At 43.0% G+C, this 15,005-nt stretch overlaps 1 protein-coding gene across 1 annotated transcript; it reads right to left on the reverse strand.

Moving 5' to 3' along the window:
• Window positions 1-1,772: 1,772 nt before the first annotated feature.
• C2H11orf87 (chromosome 2 C11orf87 homolog) lies at window positions 1,773-5,480 on the reverse strand. Its single transcript, XM_068181353.1, has 2 exons — window positions 5,344-5,480; window positions 1,773-4,980 (listed from the first exon to the last, which is right to left on the reverse strand). The coding sequence occupies exon 2, from the start codon at window positions 4,830-4,832 to the stop codon at window positions 4,356-4,358; it is 477 nt and encodes a 158-aa protein (XP_068037454.1). The 5' UTR covers window positions 4,833-4,980; window positions 5,344-5,480; the 3' UTR covers window positions 1,773-4,355.
• Window positions 5,481-15,005: the final 9,525 nt, after the last annotated feature.

Here is a 15,005-nt window from a genome sequence, read left to right on the forward strand (position 1 = left end):
ACCACAAGAAAGGAAAAAAAGCAACCAAATTGTATAACTGGATTTAAAATAATTCAGTCCTATATAAAGAGTCAAATCCTGCTCTTTTTTCCTCCCTACATTAAAGTTGCACTCATATTCATAACAACAGAAGAAAAAAAGCACAGTTGCTTCATAACACTGGACACAGCTTTCCAGAACAAGATAGCAATTACTCAGAAATGCTATGGAAAACATTAATCACAGAGTAACTTGCTACTTACATTAAAGATGCAGCATCTAAAATTAATTTTAAATTAAAAAAACCCTTTTTTTTTCGTCATGGGACAGTTTTGTCAGTAACGTGAAGTCCAGGATTTTGTCCAGCATTTCCATTGAGACATATATCTAGAAACTTACAGATATACATCTGAGAGAGATGTATCAAAAGTTAAAACATGTCTGGATGGAGAGCCCGGCAAATTTTATATGAAGCTACATTTGCAGTAGACAAACCCCCAAAGAAAGAAATGCCGGAATGATCTATTTGAATGAAATTACATTCCCTGTCCGTGATCCACGTAGGAACCTAAGTGCCTCAGTCCATAGAAGCAGAGCTAACAGTAACAGTGCAGGTTCCCCAGTGCCACCCAGCCCTCGTGGGAGGCAGTGGTTTCCATCCCCGTGAACACTGCTAGGACAAGTGCAGAGCAGGGTCAGCAGTGATGTGGAGAGCTGTCACCCTCCGTGCGGGCTACAGATGGGACCCCAGTCCCTCCGCAGTCAGTGCAAGCCACTCCTGTTGATGCCAGCGGGAGCTGGATGAATCCCCAGGGCAGCAGCAGGCTCTGAGGACAGGAGTGCAGCATGAGGCATCACTGATGCTCCAATGCAGTCCCAGCACAGCTCTCATATTGCCCATCAGCTTTGTTCTCTACAAAAGGATTCACTGCTGTCGTGCTTCTTCCATGGAATGGCTGAACCGGACAGGAACTATTGAGCCCCGCAGCACTTCTTATTCTTACACATGTGGGATTCTAGTGGCCAACCAGCTCCAATTCAGAACCAGGAAAATCCAGATGGAGGATTTGTCCCCTAACAGAGCAAAGGCAGTCTGTGCTTCCATCAGTCAGCACTCAGCTGCCCAGTTGTAACTGTCACTCGTCGAAACCAGTGCAAATTCACAGGAAAAAGAATGTCCGCATTGAGAGGGTAAAAATCCTTCCTCGTGTTCAAGAAAGGTACAAGCATTTACCCAGCATCTCTATCAAATATTGTAGAAAAGGTTACACAAAAATATTTAAATATATGGATACAGATACATAGATATTACACTTGCATAAAATACGTATATTCAAAACCCTTCGGGCAGTTTCACATTTAGCTGAAAATGTATGCTTTAGAAATATGAACAATTTTCTACTCTTTTCTAGTTGAAGTAGGAGGGGAAAGAAGCATCAGCCTTATTAATACTGAATGCTAAGTGCAGAAGTTTAGCTGTAGCTGTAGGGTTTTGAAGCAATTGATTTGACAGAACCTCCAAGCATAAACTCTGTTTTAAAAATCCACATCTATTCCCTAGATTGCTTATTGTTTCATGAAAATGAAAACCTATGTGTCCTGCTTGTATCAGCTGGATCTCCTGAGACCATTCAATTAAATCTCATAAGCTTGCAATAGCTCAAGATAGGGTTGTGTACTGGGAATAAGCATGAACCTTATTGCAGTAATTCTGTGTGATAATAGGAATTTACGACTTCTCATATCTTGTCTAATTTAACTTTAGAAATAAAAAACCTTAGATGATACCACAAGAAGCTCACAGTTCTGCAAAAATTAAAGTCAGTATGAAATTTTACTAATAGACCATATAATTTACACAGATTTACATAAATACAGAGATATTAAAATATTAAATCAAAGCTAATTAACAAAGAATAGAGTTTTACATGATAATATTTTAACTCTAGTCACACTTTCGCAACTACTTTCAGTGGCATGAGATTATATAAATAATACATATACCTGTATATCCTTAATATATATATAAAGATATATATATCTATCTCTCCATCCTTCTTTTTTTTCAAAAATAGGGCAATTTTATAACTGCAATGAGATGTGACAAGCAGTACACTTCTGGGGAATTATTGCATGCCTTGAGTGCATAAGGCAGAAGGAAGAGTATCTGACTTCAGACACTAAAGAAGTGGAATCATCAACCAGAAATGCACAGGAGTGACTTGGAACATCTTATTGCTTTTATAAAACTCGAAATTATACACTGTTGGTTTGGAATGGGGTGGGGGGTGGTTTAAAGGCACAAAATAAAGGGGAAAGTAATACCTCTCTATTTAGTGGAGATCGACGGTCAGGAAGCTCAATTAGTGCTCACTGAACACTCCTCGTTGTCCTAAATCTATTCCCTGTGGTGCAATACTGTGCCGCAGTTGCATAAGGAGGTTAAACACAAAAGTTCATGCATCCTTTATTACGGGGAAACAAAACAAAGCCAATTCCCTCGCCCAGCAACAACGAAGTACCCATATCAGCGAGAGCCAGCCGTGGCTCCCGCAAACACCCCTCGCTCGCTCAGTCGCACGCACGGCAGCTCTCCAACAGTAACCTCAGCGGGTGGAGCGGCTCCTTGGGCTCCCTGGTACAGCTCTTCCCTAAAACGATAGTTCCAAACTTAACAGCAATCTTTCCCATCACACCAGGAAAGATCAAGAAGGAAGAAAACTGGGTAAAAGAAATACTGCTCTGAAATCTCTGCATTTTGGGGGTACTATAGGAGTGTAGAGGACTTCTGCCACTCTCTTTCCCAGACCGAAACTGGTTAATGACATTCACCCACAGATTACAGCTCCAGACCTCCTGGTCTACGTGTCTGGGATTTTTTCAGTCAGCCACCCTGGCAGAAAGAGCATGTCAGAGAAGAAATACAAAAGATACAGAATATTAAAAACTGTGGGCTATTACTATATCCTCAAATCACTTTAAATGATGGAACAGAAAGAAAAAAAACCCGAATAAATCCCTCAGGATCGCTTTTTCTTTGCTGCAATGTTTAGATGTTAGTATGCACAGTAGAGGGCTGCCTCTGCTACGATATCACACAATATGTTTCAAAGTTTGGATACGGCGTGCTCTTAAGGCATCTTCAAGTAACGGTCATTGATTTGATCACTAAGCAAAGACGCATTTTCTGTAAACCACACTGCATCCTCTGACACACACAGTACCAGCAGCCACTCACACCCGCCATCCAGAGACAACAAAACTCTCTGTGCTTGCTAGGGATAAACTACACCACTTCTAAGCAGCCACTTCAAAAATAAATATCTGCCAGGGTTTGGGAGTGGACGTTTTCAACTGCATTATTTGTTTCCCAAGAGAGGACATACGATAAAATTAAGTGTTGTCTGTCCCTAATTGTCTACAAGATTAGGAGGGTTAAAAATACACATCAGCCTAAAAAAGTAGAAGCAAGATCTGTACTGCTGCAGGATTCCTTGCTGGGAGACAAAGCTGTAAACGCAGGCATTCAGTGCAGGGTGCTTGGTGCAGAACTGGATTGTTTCAGGACCAACAGGAGGTACAAAGACAAACTCCCCTGGGAGGGCATAGACGAGTTCTGCACATTACCCCTCCCTTCCACACAGAACAGTACTGGGTTTGGGCTTCAAGGTTCATGGCATGGGGAAGGGGGTGCTTTTCAAGATGAAGGGAGCTGATGAGCGCAGGCACCACTCTATGCAGATGGCTGACTCCATCCTCCAGATAGTGAGTGGGTCACTCAGTGCTGCAGCTGGGTGCACAGGACTGTGGGGTCAGAGGGTGCTTGCAGTTAAGCCCAACAAGGGATGGCCATTTCTACACCAAGCAATATCCAGTTCTGGAAAGGAATGAGAGGGGTGGGACAGGGGCATAGATCCCAGCACAAAAGGAGAGACCACAGTGTACCACCAGTATGGTCCGAAATGACAGAAGGGTCCCAAGGCACCCACCAGACCTGCCTTTCCCCCCATACCCCAACCCACACCATGTAACAATGACACAGGGCGCAGCGGGAATCCCAAGAGCAGTGGGAAACCCAATTTTCCCTGTACTTGGGGTAATAACGTCCAGAGAAAAGGGACCCCCTACCCCTGACCCTCTTGTGCAGGTGGATGACTTGATATTTAGTAGCTGTGTGCAGCTCCTTCTCCAGTAGAAAGATGCATCCTTTCCTCACACAGTCAATGAGAAACGCAATGTGATCTGTCATGCGCTTGGATCATGGGCTTGTTCGTTCATTTGAATTAGCAACATTTTCTTCTTCTTTGGGGACTAGAATAACCACTCAGATATTTACAAACATCCATCATTGCCTTCCCGAGGTCTCCCCCAAACCATCATGACAAAATCACCGTCTGCAGGAGCCCCACACCAGCTGTGTCCAAACAAGCTTGCGCTTGCTGAGAGCTGGGGGCTGCAGAGGGAGAGGAGCGCTGGATCTCCGAGTCCTGGGGGGATCTTCCCAGTCGGCTGTCTCTTCCTTGGGGTGCCTCTCCCTGCACCACCGTCCCAGGGTGCTGGCTGCTGCTATTGCTGCTGCGGGCACAGTGGTCCCGTTCATACTCCTCCTGAGCCTTTTGCATTTTCCGCTTCTTCATCTTCCTCTTGTGGATGTGGAAGGTGGTGAGGGAGAGGAGGATCAGGCAGAAGATGAGGGTGACCAGGACAATTAAAACCAGGGTGGATGAGAAGGACTGAAAGAGTTGACCCACTTGCGTGATGCAGGTGCTGCTGGTATTTAAGGTGGCAGATGTCCTGTTCAGAAGACAAGGCGGCAGGGACAGCCTCAACTCTTTGGAGAGCTTGGCACTCATTGAGGAGGCTACGGAAGATGAGGATCTTCCTCCCCTCTCTGAAGACGTCTCAATTTCAGTCGGTGTCGGGCTGCTGTCGGGCGCTGGCTGGAAATGCCCGGGATGCTGCCGGCTCAGCCTCTCGCTCGCTCCGAAGTACCCGAGCAGCCTGCAAATGGAGCCGGACACATCAGCGCCCCGAGGCACCCACCCTGCGCAGCTCCCCCCGCCCCAAACCCGGCTGCGGCAGCCTCCGCCCTGCGCCCGGCTCCGAGCGGCCCCAGCTCCCTGCCGGGGGGCGGCGGAGGGGTGCCGGGAAAGGGCACCGCGCCGCCACTCCGACTTCGCCAATTCCTCGGCGCCCTGGGCAGCTCCGCCCGGCCGCTCCCCCAACTAGTTGCCGCGGGAAAGGAAGCGAGGGAGCGGCGCCCAGGTGCCAGAGCCCCGCGCCGCGGCGGCTCCGGGCTGCCGAAGCCGAGCGGGTCCTGCCCCGCCGTGCCGGAGCCGCTGCCCGCCCCGGAGCCCCCCTTACCTGCGCGGCGAGGGAGCGCCCGGGCGCCGCGGGCGCTGGGGGCTGCGGCAGCGCGGAGTGAGCGCAGGAGCGGAGCCGCCGCCGCTTCGGGGAGCGCCGCCCGCAGCTGCAGCCGCCCCGGCCGCTGACGTCAGGGCCCGGCCCGCCGGCCGCCGCCCCGCACGGCCCCACGGCGGCGGCACCGCCCGCGGCCCCGGCCCGCCGCCGCACCCTCCGCGCCCCTGCCCCCGCGGCTCCCAGGGCCGCGCAACGCCAGCTGCAGCCGCCCGCCTCCGCCGCCAGGCTGGGAGCGGCCCGCAGCCCCTTCCCCAAAACAGCCGGACGTAGCGCCATAGGCACCGACTGCAGCCAGCCCCTTCGCCCCTGGCCCCAGCCCCGCAGACGCGCCGTGGCCAGAGCGCCCGCACCGAGCCACCGCCGGCGCCTGCACCCCGCGGTTGCCGTGTGCCCACCCGCCCGCCGCGTTCGCACCGTAGCACACCTGGGTGCCGAGCCGCCGCCGGTACCAAAAACCCGTCCCTCCGCACAGCCAGCGTACCCGTCCTTGCTCGGGGAGGCTGGTGTCAATCTGTGGGAGCGAAGCAGTGCCAGGGACTCCTGGGAATATGTGTGAAAACTTGCCTTACCAAGGCTGAGTGCATCGCAGGCGTTTTAGTCAAGAACAAACAGGTATGAGCTGCCCATTAATGCACTTAAGCCAAAAATCGGATGATTTCTAAACATAAGGAAATCTATTATTTGAAAAGTTCTTTCAGAAGTGCTAACAGGGCAGAAAAATTAATTACCATTAGGATGGAACTCTTCACATTTCCAAAAGGAACAAACTGATGTGGTAGTGTCTGGCAACATGGGACAAGATCTGATGGCTAAGAGGTTCCACTGGTTACATGTTATGTGCTCTAGACTAACCCCGTGTGCTGGAAGGAGAGCTGCTATAAAGCTCTGATGTAAGTTACAGGAATATAAGGAGAAACAGAAAGTATCCATCCTTTCTAGTGGCTAAAAAGCCTGGAGGAAAATCTGTACAGGGTAAGCTGTGACATGAGTTGGAAAAATATTCACTCAAGAACAAAGATCTGTTAGATCTGCTGACCCTGATAGCCAAGAACCTTTCACAGAGGTGGACAGAAGCTGTCTAGCTGAGCATTTAAGGACTTTGCTGCTTCAAGGCAGATTTCTTCTGTACTGTCTTTTGTCTCTGATAAGTAAATGCACCACAGCTTGTGAAATTTGGCCAGCCACTATTAACTCTGTGATTGTTCTGGAGAAAGATTTACACTGCATAGAATGAGCTACATTCGGGATGGTTGGGATAATCCCAATCATTTGCAAAGGGACTCCAACTTAATGCTTCCTCTAAAACCAGAGGAAGAGGGGTTTCCATTACTCCTTCCCCTCCCCAGAATAATACAGCTTGATGCTGGAGGGGTGCTGCACAGAGAGGAAAGACGTTCAGTCCAGTACTGAGAGACAAGCCCTTGCCCACTCATTTGCCCACTGCTCCTCTCACTCAGCTCCCTCAGGTGCATAGCTGCTGTCATTGCTAAAACGTGCCTCCCCATGCAGTGGGGCTGGACTTGGTGAGTGTTAAAAGTCTGTTCCAACCCAAATTATTATATGATTCTACGATTCTCAGCCCAGCATTCCTTGCACACATGTCCAACCCCTCTCTCACACACATATCCATAGCCTCAATGGCATTCTGCCTGCACTTTTTTCCTTCCTCCTTGCCTTCCTCCAATGTGCACATCTGAGTTCTGCATTAATCAGTGCTCAGTAGTCACTGCTTTAGAGGAGAAAACAACCACAGGCTGAAACAGCACATCAATCCACAGGCCATTCACTCTTTCATCCCACTATTCTTTGCAAAGCTGCAGCTGAATAGGGGGGCTGCACAAATGGGTGACGGGCATGGGGACCACTCCTCATGGCCTGTGCCACTGGAGAACACTTCTGATCCTACACAGAAACAATCAAGGTATAAACCTGTAGCACTGTGCTTCATGACCAGGCTCCCCTGAATCCTTTCAGCCTAAACTGAAAGTAAGAAAAGGATAGCATTTAATTGCAAAAGCATGTGCAATTTTGTGAAGGTGCAGCAGTTGATCTGAGACTGCTCTTTAGAAGTTGCTAGATGATTAGAAAGAATTAATTTTAAAAAAACCCAAGCAACACCATAAGAATGGCCTTTTGCACAGAAAACAGTATTAGGAGATACAATAAAGGTATGAAGATACCTTAGAATGTTAGCCCTGTTTATGGCAGAAATAAGCAAATTGGGGATTGGATAAAGTTCAAAAGCAAAGAATTTAGTAACTTGAGATGTGTTTATTGCAAAAGTGAATAGCTAGGACTACTTATTTATTGCACTAGAATACATGACTGTCTTCAGGTTTTGTATGTTGGGAGAGGCAACACAAAGCTACTGCAAGTTAAAATACCTTCAATAAATTAAAAATCCTTTGTGCATTAATTTTAACTGTTGTCTATTGCCTTCAATTAATCACATTATACCTTGCTTTTAGGATTAGAAAATAGTGAAAAGGTGTCTTGTGTATTAGTACAATAATTATTCCAAGGTTTTTTCAAAACCATAGAGAGTGAAAAATGGGTTCAGGGAGTGGACAATAGTATAGACCTCAGCAAATATTTAACTCCTTCCCTACTGTCACAGCCCCTTCTCTGTGTGTTCATGTACAATTTTGCAATATTTCTGCTTTATCTAAAATGAATTAAAAGCAGAGATTGTTCTTTCTCTTTCTGACAACTAATTTTACAATATTTAACAAGAGAGTCAGAAGAGAAGCATTGTGAACTAAAAGGGAAATAACTCTGCCACGATTTTACACATACCTTGGTATTCTGGTTCACACTGGCTGTGAGCCAACCAAATGGATAAAATACCCATGAGCAGAATACACAAAGTTTCCGAAATCAGGAGGAAAAAAATCTGTGTTGTTATTGTGCATTATTCCTTTGCTCTGATTAACTGTTATATTTGAATATATAAATAAAATATAGATGATGCAGTCATGAAAAACCCGTACTTTGTCTGACATGAAAATAAAGGACACGATATCTCCAAGAGTGCCCTCTTTCAAGAATAAATTGATCATTAGTTATAGTGAATTCAAGCATACCATATAAACAGTATGACATTTATGGGGATTAGGTTTCTTGCTCAAAGAGGATTGGCCACTGTGTGATAGAGGACATTATATTAAGGGGATTTTGAATTTTACAACAAGGTTTGTACTCATTAGAACCTTGATAACTCCCAGTTTTCTCTTGATTCCCATTGTTAAGAAGACAGCATACATACTTCTAAATCCCACAAACGGACTTTCATACATGAACTTTTTTTTTCATCTGTAATTAGAAAAGTTGTTCTTTCAGATCCTAATTCCTCAATCCCTGTATTACAAGGCCCTTTTTTTCACTAAGGCAATTGCCTAATAAGATAATCACTATGAGCAAAGGCTGTTCATGTAAGTAAAGGTTTGGTGGTTCAGCCCCTTGCCTATTAATGACCCTTCTTGCAAAAAAATTTATTGTCCCACCAGTGTTTAAATTTAGCACTTGATTGCATATAGAATAATGCATGATCCCTTTTTCACCAAGATTGATGTCATCATTTGCCACCAGACCAAGCACTCCATGAATGCCAATAACCCTGGTAATAATCTTCTATCTCCCCATGGGTTAAGGCCATCTGTGTAGAAGTCTTCCAGGACTTTACATACTCCCACTACAATAGGTGAAACTATTGTAGTTTAAATCACTACAATAGTGATTTGAACATGGTTTGAAAACCTAGTGCTGTAGATAGAATGGATTTTACAACTAAAATAAAATAGATTTTTGTTTCATATGCACTGGTAGGTCAGTTAAGATCCTGTAAAGATACTAGAAGTGTCCTTCAGAGATTCTGAGCTGGAATAGCTTTACTATGGCTGACAATTCTGCTTGCCAGGCTACCCAGCTCAGAAATAGATATTTTCTTCCTTTCCCTTTCCCTTTCCCTTTCCCTTTCCCTTTCCCTTTCCCTTTCCTTCTCCTTCTCCTTCTCCTTCTCCTTCTCCTTCTCCTTCTCCTTCTCCTTCTCCTTCTCCTTCTCCTCCTTCTCCTCACACCTTTTAGAAGAAGGTAGTCTGGGTGATACGGACTCACAATTATTTCAGTTTCAGGAGATGATTCTTTATGAAGCTTAAGGAAAATTTTACATATTCTATATTTCATTTTCTATTCTTACTCTTGAAAAATATTGTTTTCTTGTCCTGGTAAAGAAGAAACCTCCCACATGTGATGGTAAGAATTAAAAAAAAAAAAGGATTCATGTGATGCCGACCGAGGAAAGTTACTAGGCTTTTGCTCAACAGGGTGTTAAATGGTACTAGGAGTAGAACATAGGTCCAGACTATGAAGAAATAAGAAGACAACCTTGAGCTTGCCTGACCAAATACACAGATCTAATTACAACATCAGAATTCTAAAGCTGCACATGCGTGCATCTACTAATGCAAACTGGATCTGAGTAAAATTATTGCAAATGGAGGAAAGAAGTACAATATTTTAACTGTAACTATGCACTAAAAATTCACTAAAATTTACTTTATTTTTTAGCCAATACATTTTAGAACGGCAGGGTCAGAGTAATGATCTTCCACATTTAATATTTTTGCTTTTCTTAATAGTTTACAGAGTTTTCAGGGAATTTGGAGGAGCAGATTTTGATTATATTTTTAGATGGAGAACATGGCTAGTGGCTGGTGAAACATCAACTAACTGTAGCAGTGGGTTCGGGAGAGAAAAAAGAAATTTTTACTGCTTAGTTAGACTGGAGTGAGGCTTAAGCATAACAATCCACAATTTAAATCTGATCACATGTTAACAGACTCTCACATTCTTCCCCTAACACAGTTTGAATGCATTTCAGAGCCAATTCCATACAACAGTCACTCCAGCTTTTGATATGGAATAAAGCACTTGTTCAGTCAGAGCCTGTGACTGGGCCAGAGCCAGCCCTGGAGGATGGTGGGCTCGTGCAGCCTCAATCCTGCATCCCTTTTGTGTGAGCCAGGGCACTCTGGGCACTCTGCCATCCCACCAGCGGCTGGTAAGGGGGAACCTCCAAGTGAGAGAAAGAAACAACCTCACTTTCCATAGGTCATCCCATGGGCCAAAGGCAGAATAGTCCTCACATATGCTCACAGATCCATCTGGATATTTACAGAGTGTAGAACAGCAACACTACGAAAGGGACACTTAGGATAACAGCCTGGCAGCTGCTGTCTGCAGACAGAAGGCTGGAAGTGAAGGGACTTGAATTTGGGTCTTTCAGCTCCAGGCAGCACATCTCAGCCTGAGACAGGAGATTTTCTTGTTCATTCCATGCACATACCAACCCTCTCGCTCCCCATAATGTCCTGGCTTTGTTCCAGGGAGGAAATCTAAGAAAGCTGGGAAAGTGTAATGGATGACAAAGCCATTTACCTCTAGCTCTACTAGAAAAAATTCATGCTCAGTCAACTCCAGCTCACTGTGCTGTTCATCAGCAATGTACATAGCTCAAGTTTTGCCCAGGGCCTTTTATGTATATATATATATTTTTTTTTTTTTTAATCAACTACTGTGTGATGAAGGAAGTTAACAGCACTCATTATTATTCTGCTCTGCTGTTATCTCCTGGGCCTTGAACATCCAAGGGACTTTGGTCTTATCCCCACTTTTCCACTATTGCAATAGTAAAAGAAATCCTGATACCAGCTGCTGGAAATGCATTTCTCTTGCATTGTTGCATAGCTGAAAGTCTTTATGGACAGTCTTGTTCTTTCAATTTGTCTGTCACCCTACTTGTAGCCAGGATTTTAACCACTTCTCTTACAGAATTTTGAATTAAGTTTAGAAATTGTATTTAAAAATAAAACTAATTTTTACTAGCTTTGTAGCACTCAGCTTTTTTCTTTTGAGGCTGTAGATTGAGGTGGGGAGTGAGAATATTAATTTTTAGTTAGAGTATCATCCCAAAGGTTCATAAGCACAAAATTTCTTCATGGACATACCTTCTAAACTAGGTATGTAAAGGTCTTATTCTATGAGGTGCTGTGCCCTGTAGTCAAATCCAACCCAGTATATATATTTTACCCAGGAAAGGTAGAATTAAGTATGTCATTAATTGCCTGTTGGATTGGATCAAGCACCTTGCAGCAGCAGCCCCTCACAGGTGTTTCTTTCCCTCCTTCCCAAAAGCCCATGTGCTAAATGGAGCTGCCCAAGCTGCAAAGCCGATGGTCTCTCCCATGGCAGGAGCCCTCCATCCCATGAGCTGCATGATCACCTTCTAAAACAGAAAAGGCTCTGACAGACAGATGAGCTCAAGGTTTTCCCTCCATTGTTCCTGGCATTTTCCTGCTATCATGTGAGATGTGCTTGTGAATAATCCTTTTGTACAAAAATAGCATTGTTTCAGAAGTGCTTATTTTACCAGTGGTAATCAGCAAGAAAGCAGTTGTTTACTGTGATTTCATTTTAAACTTGTTTCACCGCTGTGTTTATTAGACTCTACTGGAGACCATGTAATCTTTTATTACTGGGCTCTTCAGTTTTCTCTCTGTATCTTTCTGCTAAGTTTTATTATAGTCTTTGCCATGTCAAGTCTGAAATTAGACTGAAGACACATTGAGAAAGCAACTGAATGATCTGATTTTAATCAAGAGATGCTCTGAGAGAACATAAAACTCTCTCCAAAATAAAATAAAACCAAATGGAGCATCTGGAAATAAGGAGAAAATATCAATGTAATATACACTCAACAAAGCCAGTTTTTTTAAAGCTCTACAGGAGCATGTTTGGATGTAGTAATGTCCTTGCATGATAGCAGGAGGCTGATTAGCTGTTTTGTACTCCAGGAAAGTATTGATACCATAACTTTTCTTTGTGTGCTTAGGTAAGACTATGCCAAGGAATCCTGTTTCCTACTTCTTCTGACCTTCACACTTCAGCAGTTAAAATTAGGTATCTAAAGAATTGCTGTGATACAAATATTTTTCCTTGCCTTGAGAAGCCCAGGAGTAAAGTTTAGCTAATCTACCTCTCACCACTCACCACCTTTGTGGGTCACGCTGGAGAAACATCAGTGTGAAAAGGAAAAGCTTAGAAAGCAAAAGGAAAACTGAGTTGACAGAACAGGGAAGACTGAGTTTACAGGATGGGGGATATCTGGCAAAAATTAACGTTTTTATAGAAGAATGTATTTTGTAGAACTAAGAAGTGCAGGTGGAACATAGGAGGTACAGTGTAGAAGTGGCAATCATAAATAGCTATTATTTGAGAAGCAACCTATAACAGTTTGAAGAGAGATTTCAAGAAATTGAAATTGCATAACTGAAAATTATACAACATAAAAATATTATTTGTCATTTCAATCACAGGCCTATACAGACATAGTGCTGTATGTAGTTTCAGCTGCTGTAGTTAGAGAAATACGTAATAATTCTTATAAGAATACACATTTAAAATTTCCATAAACTGTGATAGCATGAAAAAACAGAGAAATGTTAGAGTATTTCTCAGGTTGGCAGGTATCATCTGCCACTTTCAATCCTATGTCTGTCATATTTACTCCAAAAGTTTGAGGAAGAGTAGGACTTACCACAAAGTGTGTGTTAAAGTAGGGCATAAACTCTCAGGAACAGACACCATGAGAATAGGATGTCTTCCTTATGGGGGGGAATGTAGAAACACAGCTGAGATAGGACAAAAAGCTGTATTATGTGAGGTCTTTTAGGAAAAGAATAATGAAGGGAAGGGAAGGGAAGGGAAGGGAAGGGAAGGGAAGGGAAGGGAAGGGAAGGGAAGGGAAGGAAAGGGAAGGGATAAGCTGTAACTTGTTTAATAAAGTGATTGGGAGACATGGAGATCTGGTTTATGAGCAAACGAATAGGTCATTAAAGAAGAATGAATTAAAGATCAGAGTGTAAAGGGCCAACATGGCGCAGAACAAATGCTGGGAATTGTAACCTTGTTAGTACAGAAAACTATGAAACAAATTGCACAACTAGGTTTTCTTCTCCATGGTTGTCAGGTGCACAAAGACTGTGTACATGAGTGCTGCATCCACAAAATACAGCATTCAAATCACCTTGAAAGAGATCTTTGTTAAAATGCATTTTTTGTTCTATTGGGACAAGTAGAAGGGAGCAAAAAGGGCTTTGTACTTTTCTTTGAGGGATCTATTTCCTTGGAAAGATAGACATTTAAGGCAGTATATATTTATATGTTCATTCACCAAGAACCAAATTTTGCACCTGTAGGCAAGCAGACCACTGACAGAGGACAAGACTTTTACAGTGTAGTTAAAGGAATGACAAAAATATCCTGTTATTTAAAAGAAGAAAGAGGAAGAAAAGGAGAAGAATAATGAAGAAGGAAAAAAAAGGGTAATCCACTATTTCTAAACAATCATGTTGTAATATTGAGTATCTTACACTTCTCTTATGGGGATCCATGCTTTCACTTCTCAGGGCATCTTCAGTTTCTCACAGGACTGCACCTTGTGATCTTCTGAGTAACCACTCATGAAAATATTTTAATTTTTTTATTCTATTTGTTACAACATTTGATGACAGAGAAACAAAGGAGTTTGTGGGATGTCAGTGGGATGTTTTGAAGCTAAGCTATTATTTTAGCCACTGTAATGGTTAGATTGCCTTTCCAGATTAAAACAGTCCTGGAAAAGGAGAAAATGACGTTAACTGTCTAGTTTCAACCGAACACATTTGTGTATTTCATACCAACTAAAATGTTCTGAATAAAAAAAATACAGACAAGGGGCTTTAACTTAATTTAGTAATTGCATATGGTATTTTCACATTAAAAGACTAATTAATAACAACTGTCATTTAAAACCCAGCTACTTTACAAAAGTACCTTTTTCCAAAGATTTCAATCTGGTTTTTACTATTATTGGATTAGGACACGACATCAATTCCTAAATAATTAATTGCTTGATAGACTAAGCTTCATTTGAGCTGTTCCAGTCTATTATTCAAATTGTGTAATATTAAAATTTATTGATACATATTTAATTGGAAGATGACAGCATCTCTTATTAGCTACTTAAACCAAGACCAACAGCTGAAAAATATCAGCATGAAAGCTATACAAACAAAAATCTTGCAAACCAAAGAATCGTGCTTGTTTGCTGAAATCTTACACTGAACAAAATCACTTTAACCCACAAATAACAATCATGTTAGTGAGTAATTAAAGCAAGGGACAAAGTCAGGACTACAATATTCTATTCCCAATTCAGCTACTGACTCACAGTGTGATTTTGCTCATTTACCACCTATAAAATGGAAGATGTGATAATGATAATGACAGGGATAATAATGCCTACATAAAAGAAGTGCTAGGAGTCTTAATGTTTGAAAAGAGCTTTGAGATAGAGCTGCTATATAAACACAGATTATAATTAACAAGGGACTGCAAGCTTGTACAATTGGTATGTTCTTTGGGCTTTCAGAAGCCAAGATAGGTGAACTCTGTATATCTGAGATACCATGAGTCTTCTGTTGTAAGAGCTTATTTGGGAAATTATTTTCACAGCTGTCATTACACTGTATTGGAGCCAGGCTTTTAAGAGGATCTAACTATTTGCC

Source organism: Anomalospiza imberbis, chromosome 2 (assembly GCF_031753505.1).
Source record: "Anomalospiza imberbis isolate Cuckoo-Finch-1a 21T00152 chromosome 2, ASM3175350v1, whole genome shotgun sequence".
Classification (NCBI taxonomy): domain Eukaryota; kingdom Metazoa; phylum Chordata; class Aves; order Passeriformes; family Viduidae; genus Anomalospiza; species Anomalospiza imberbis.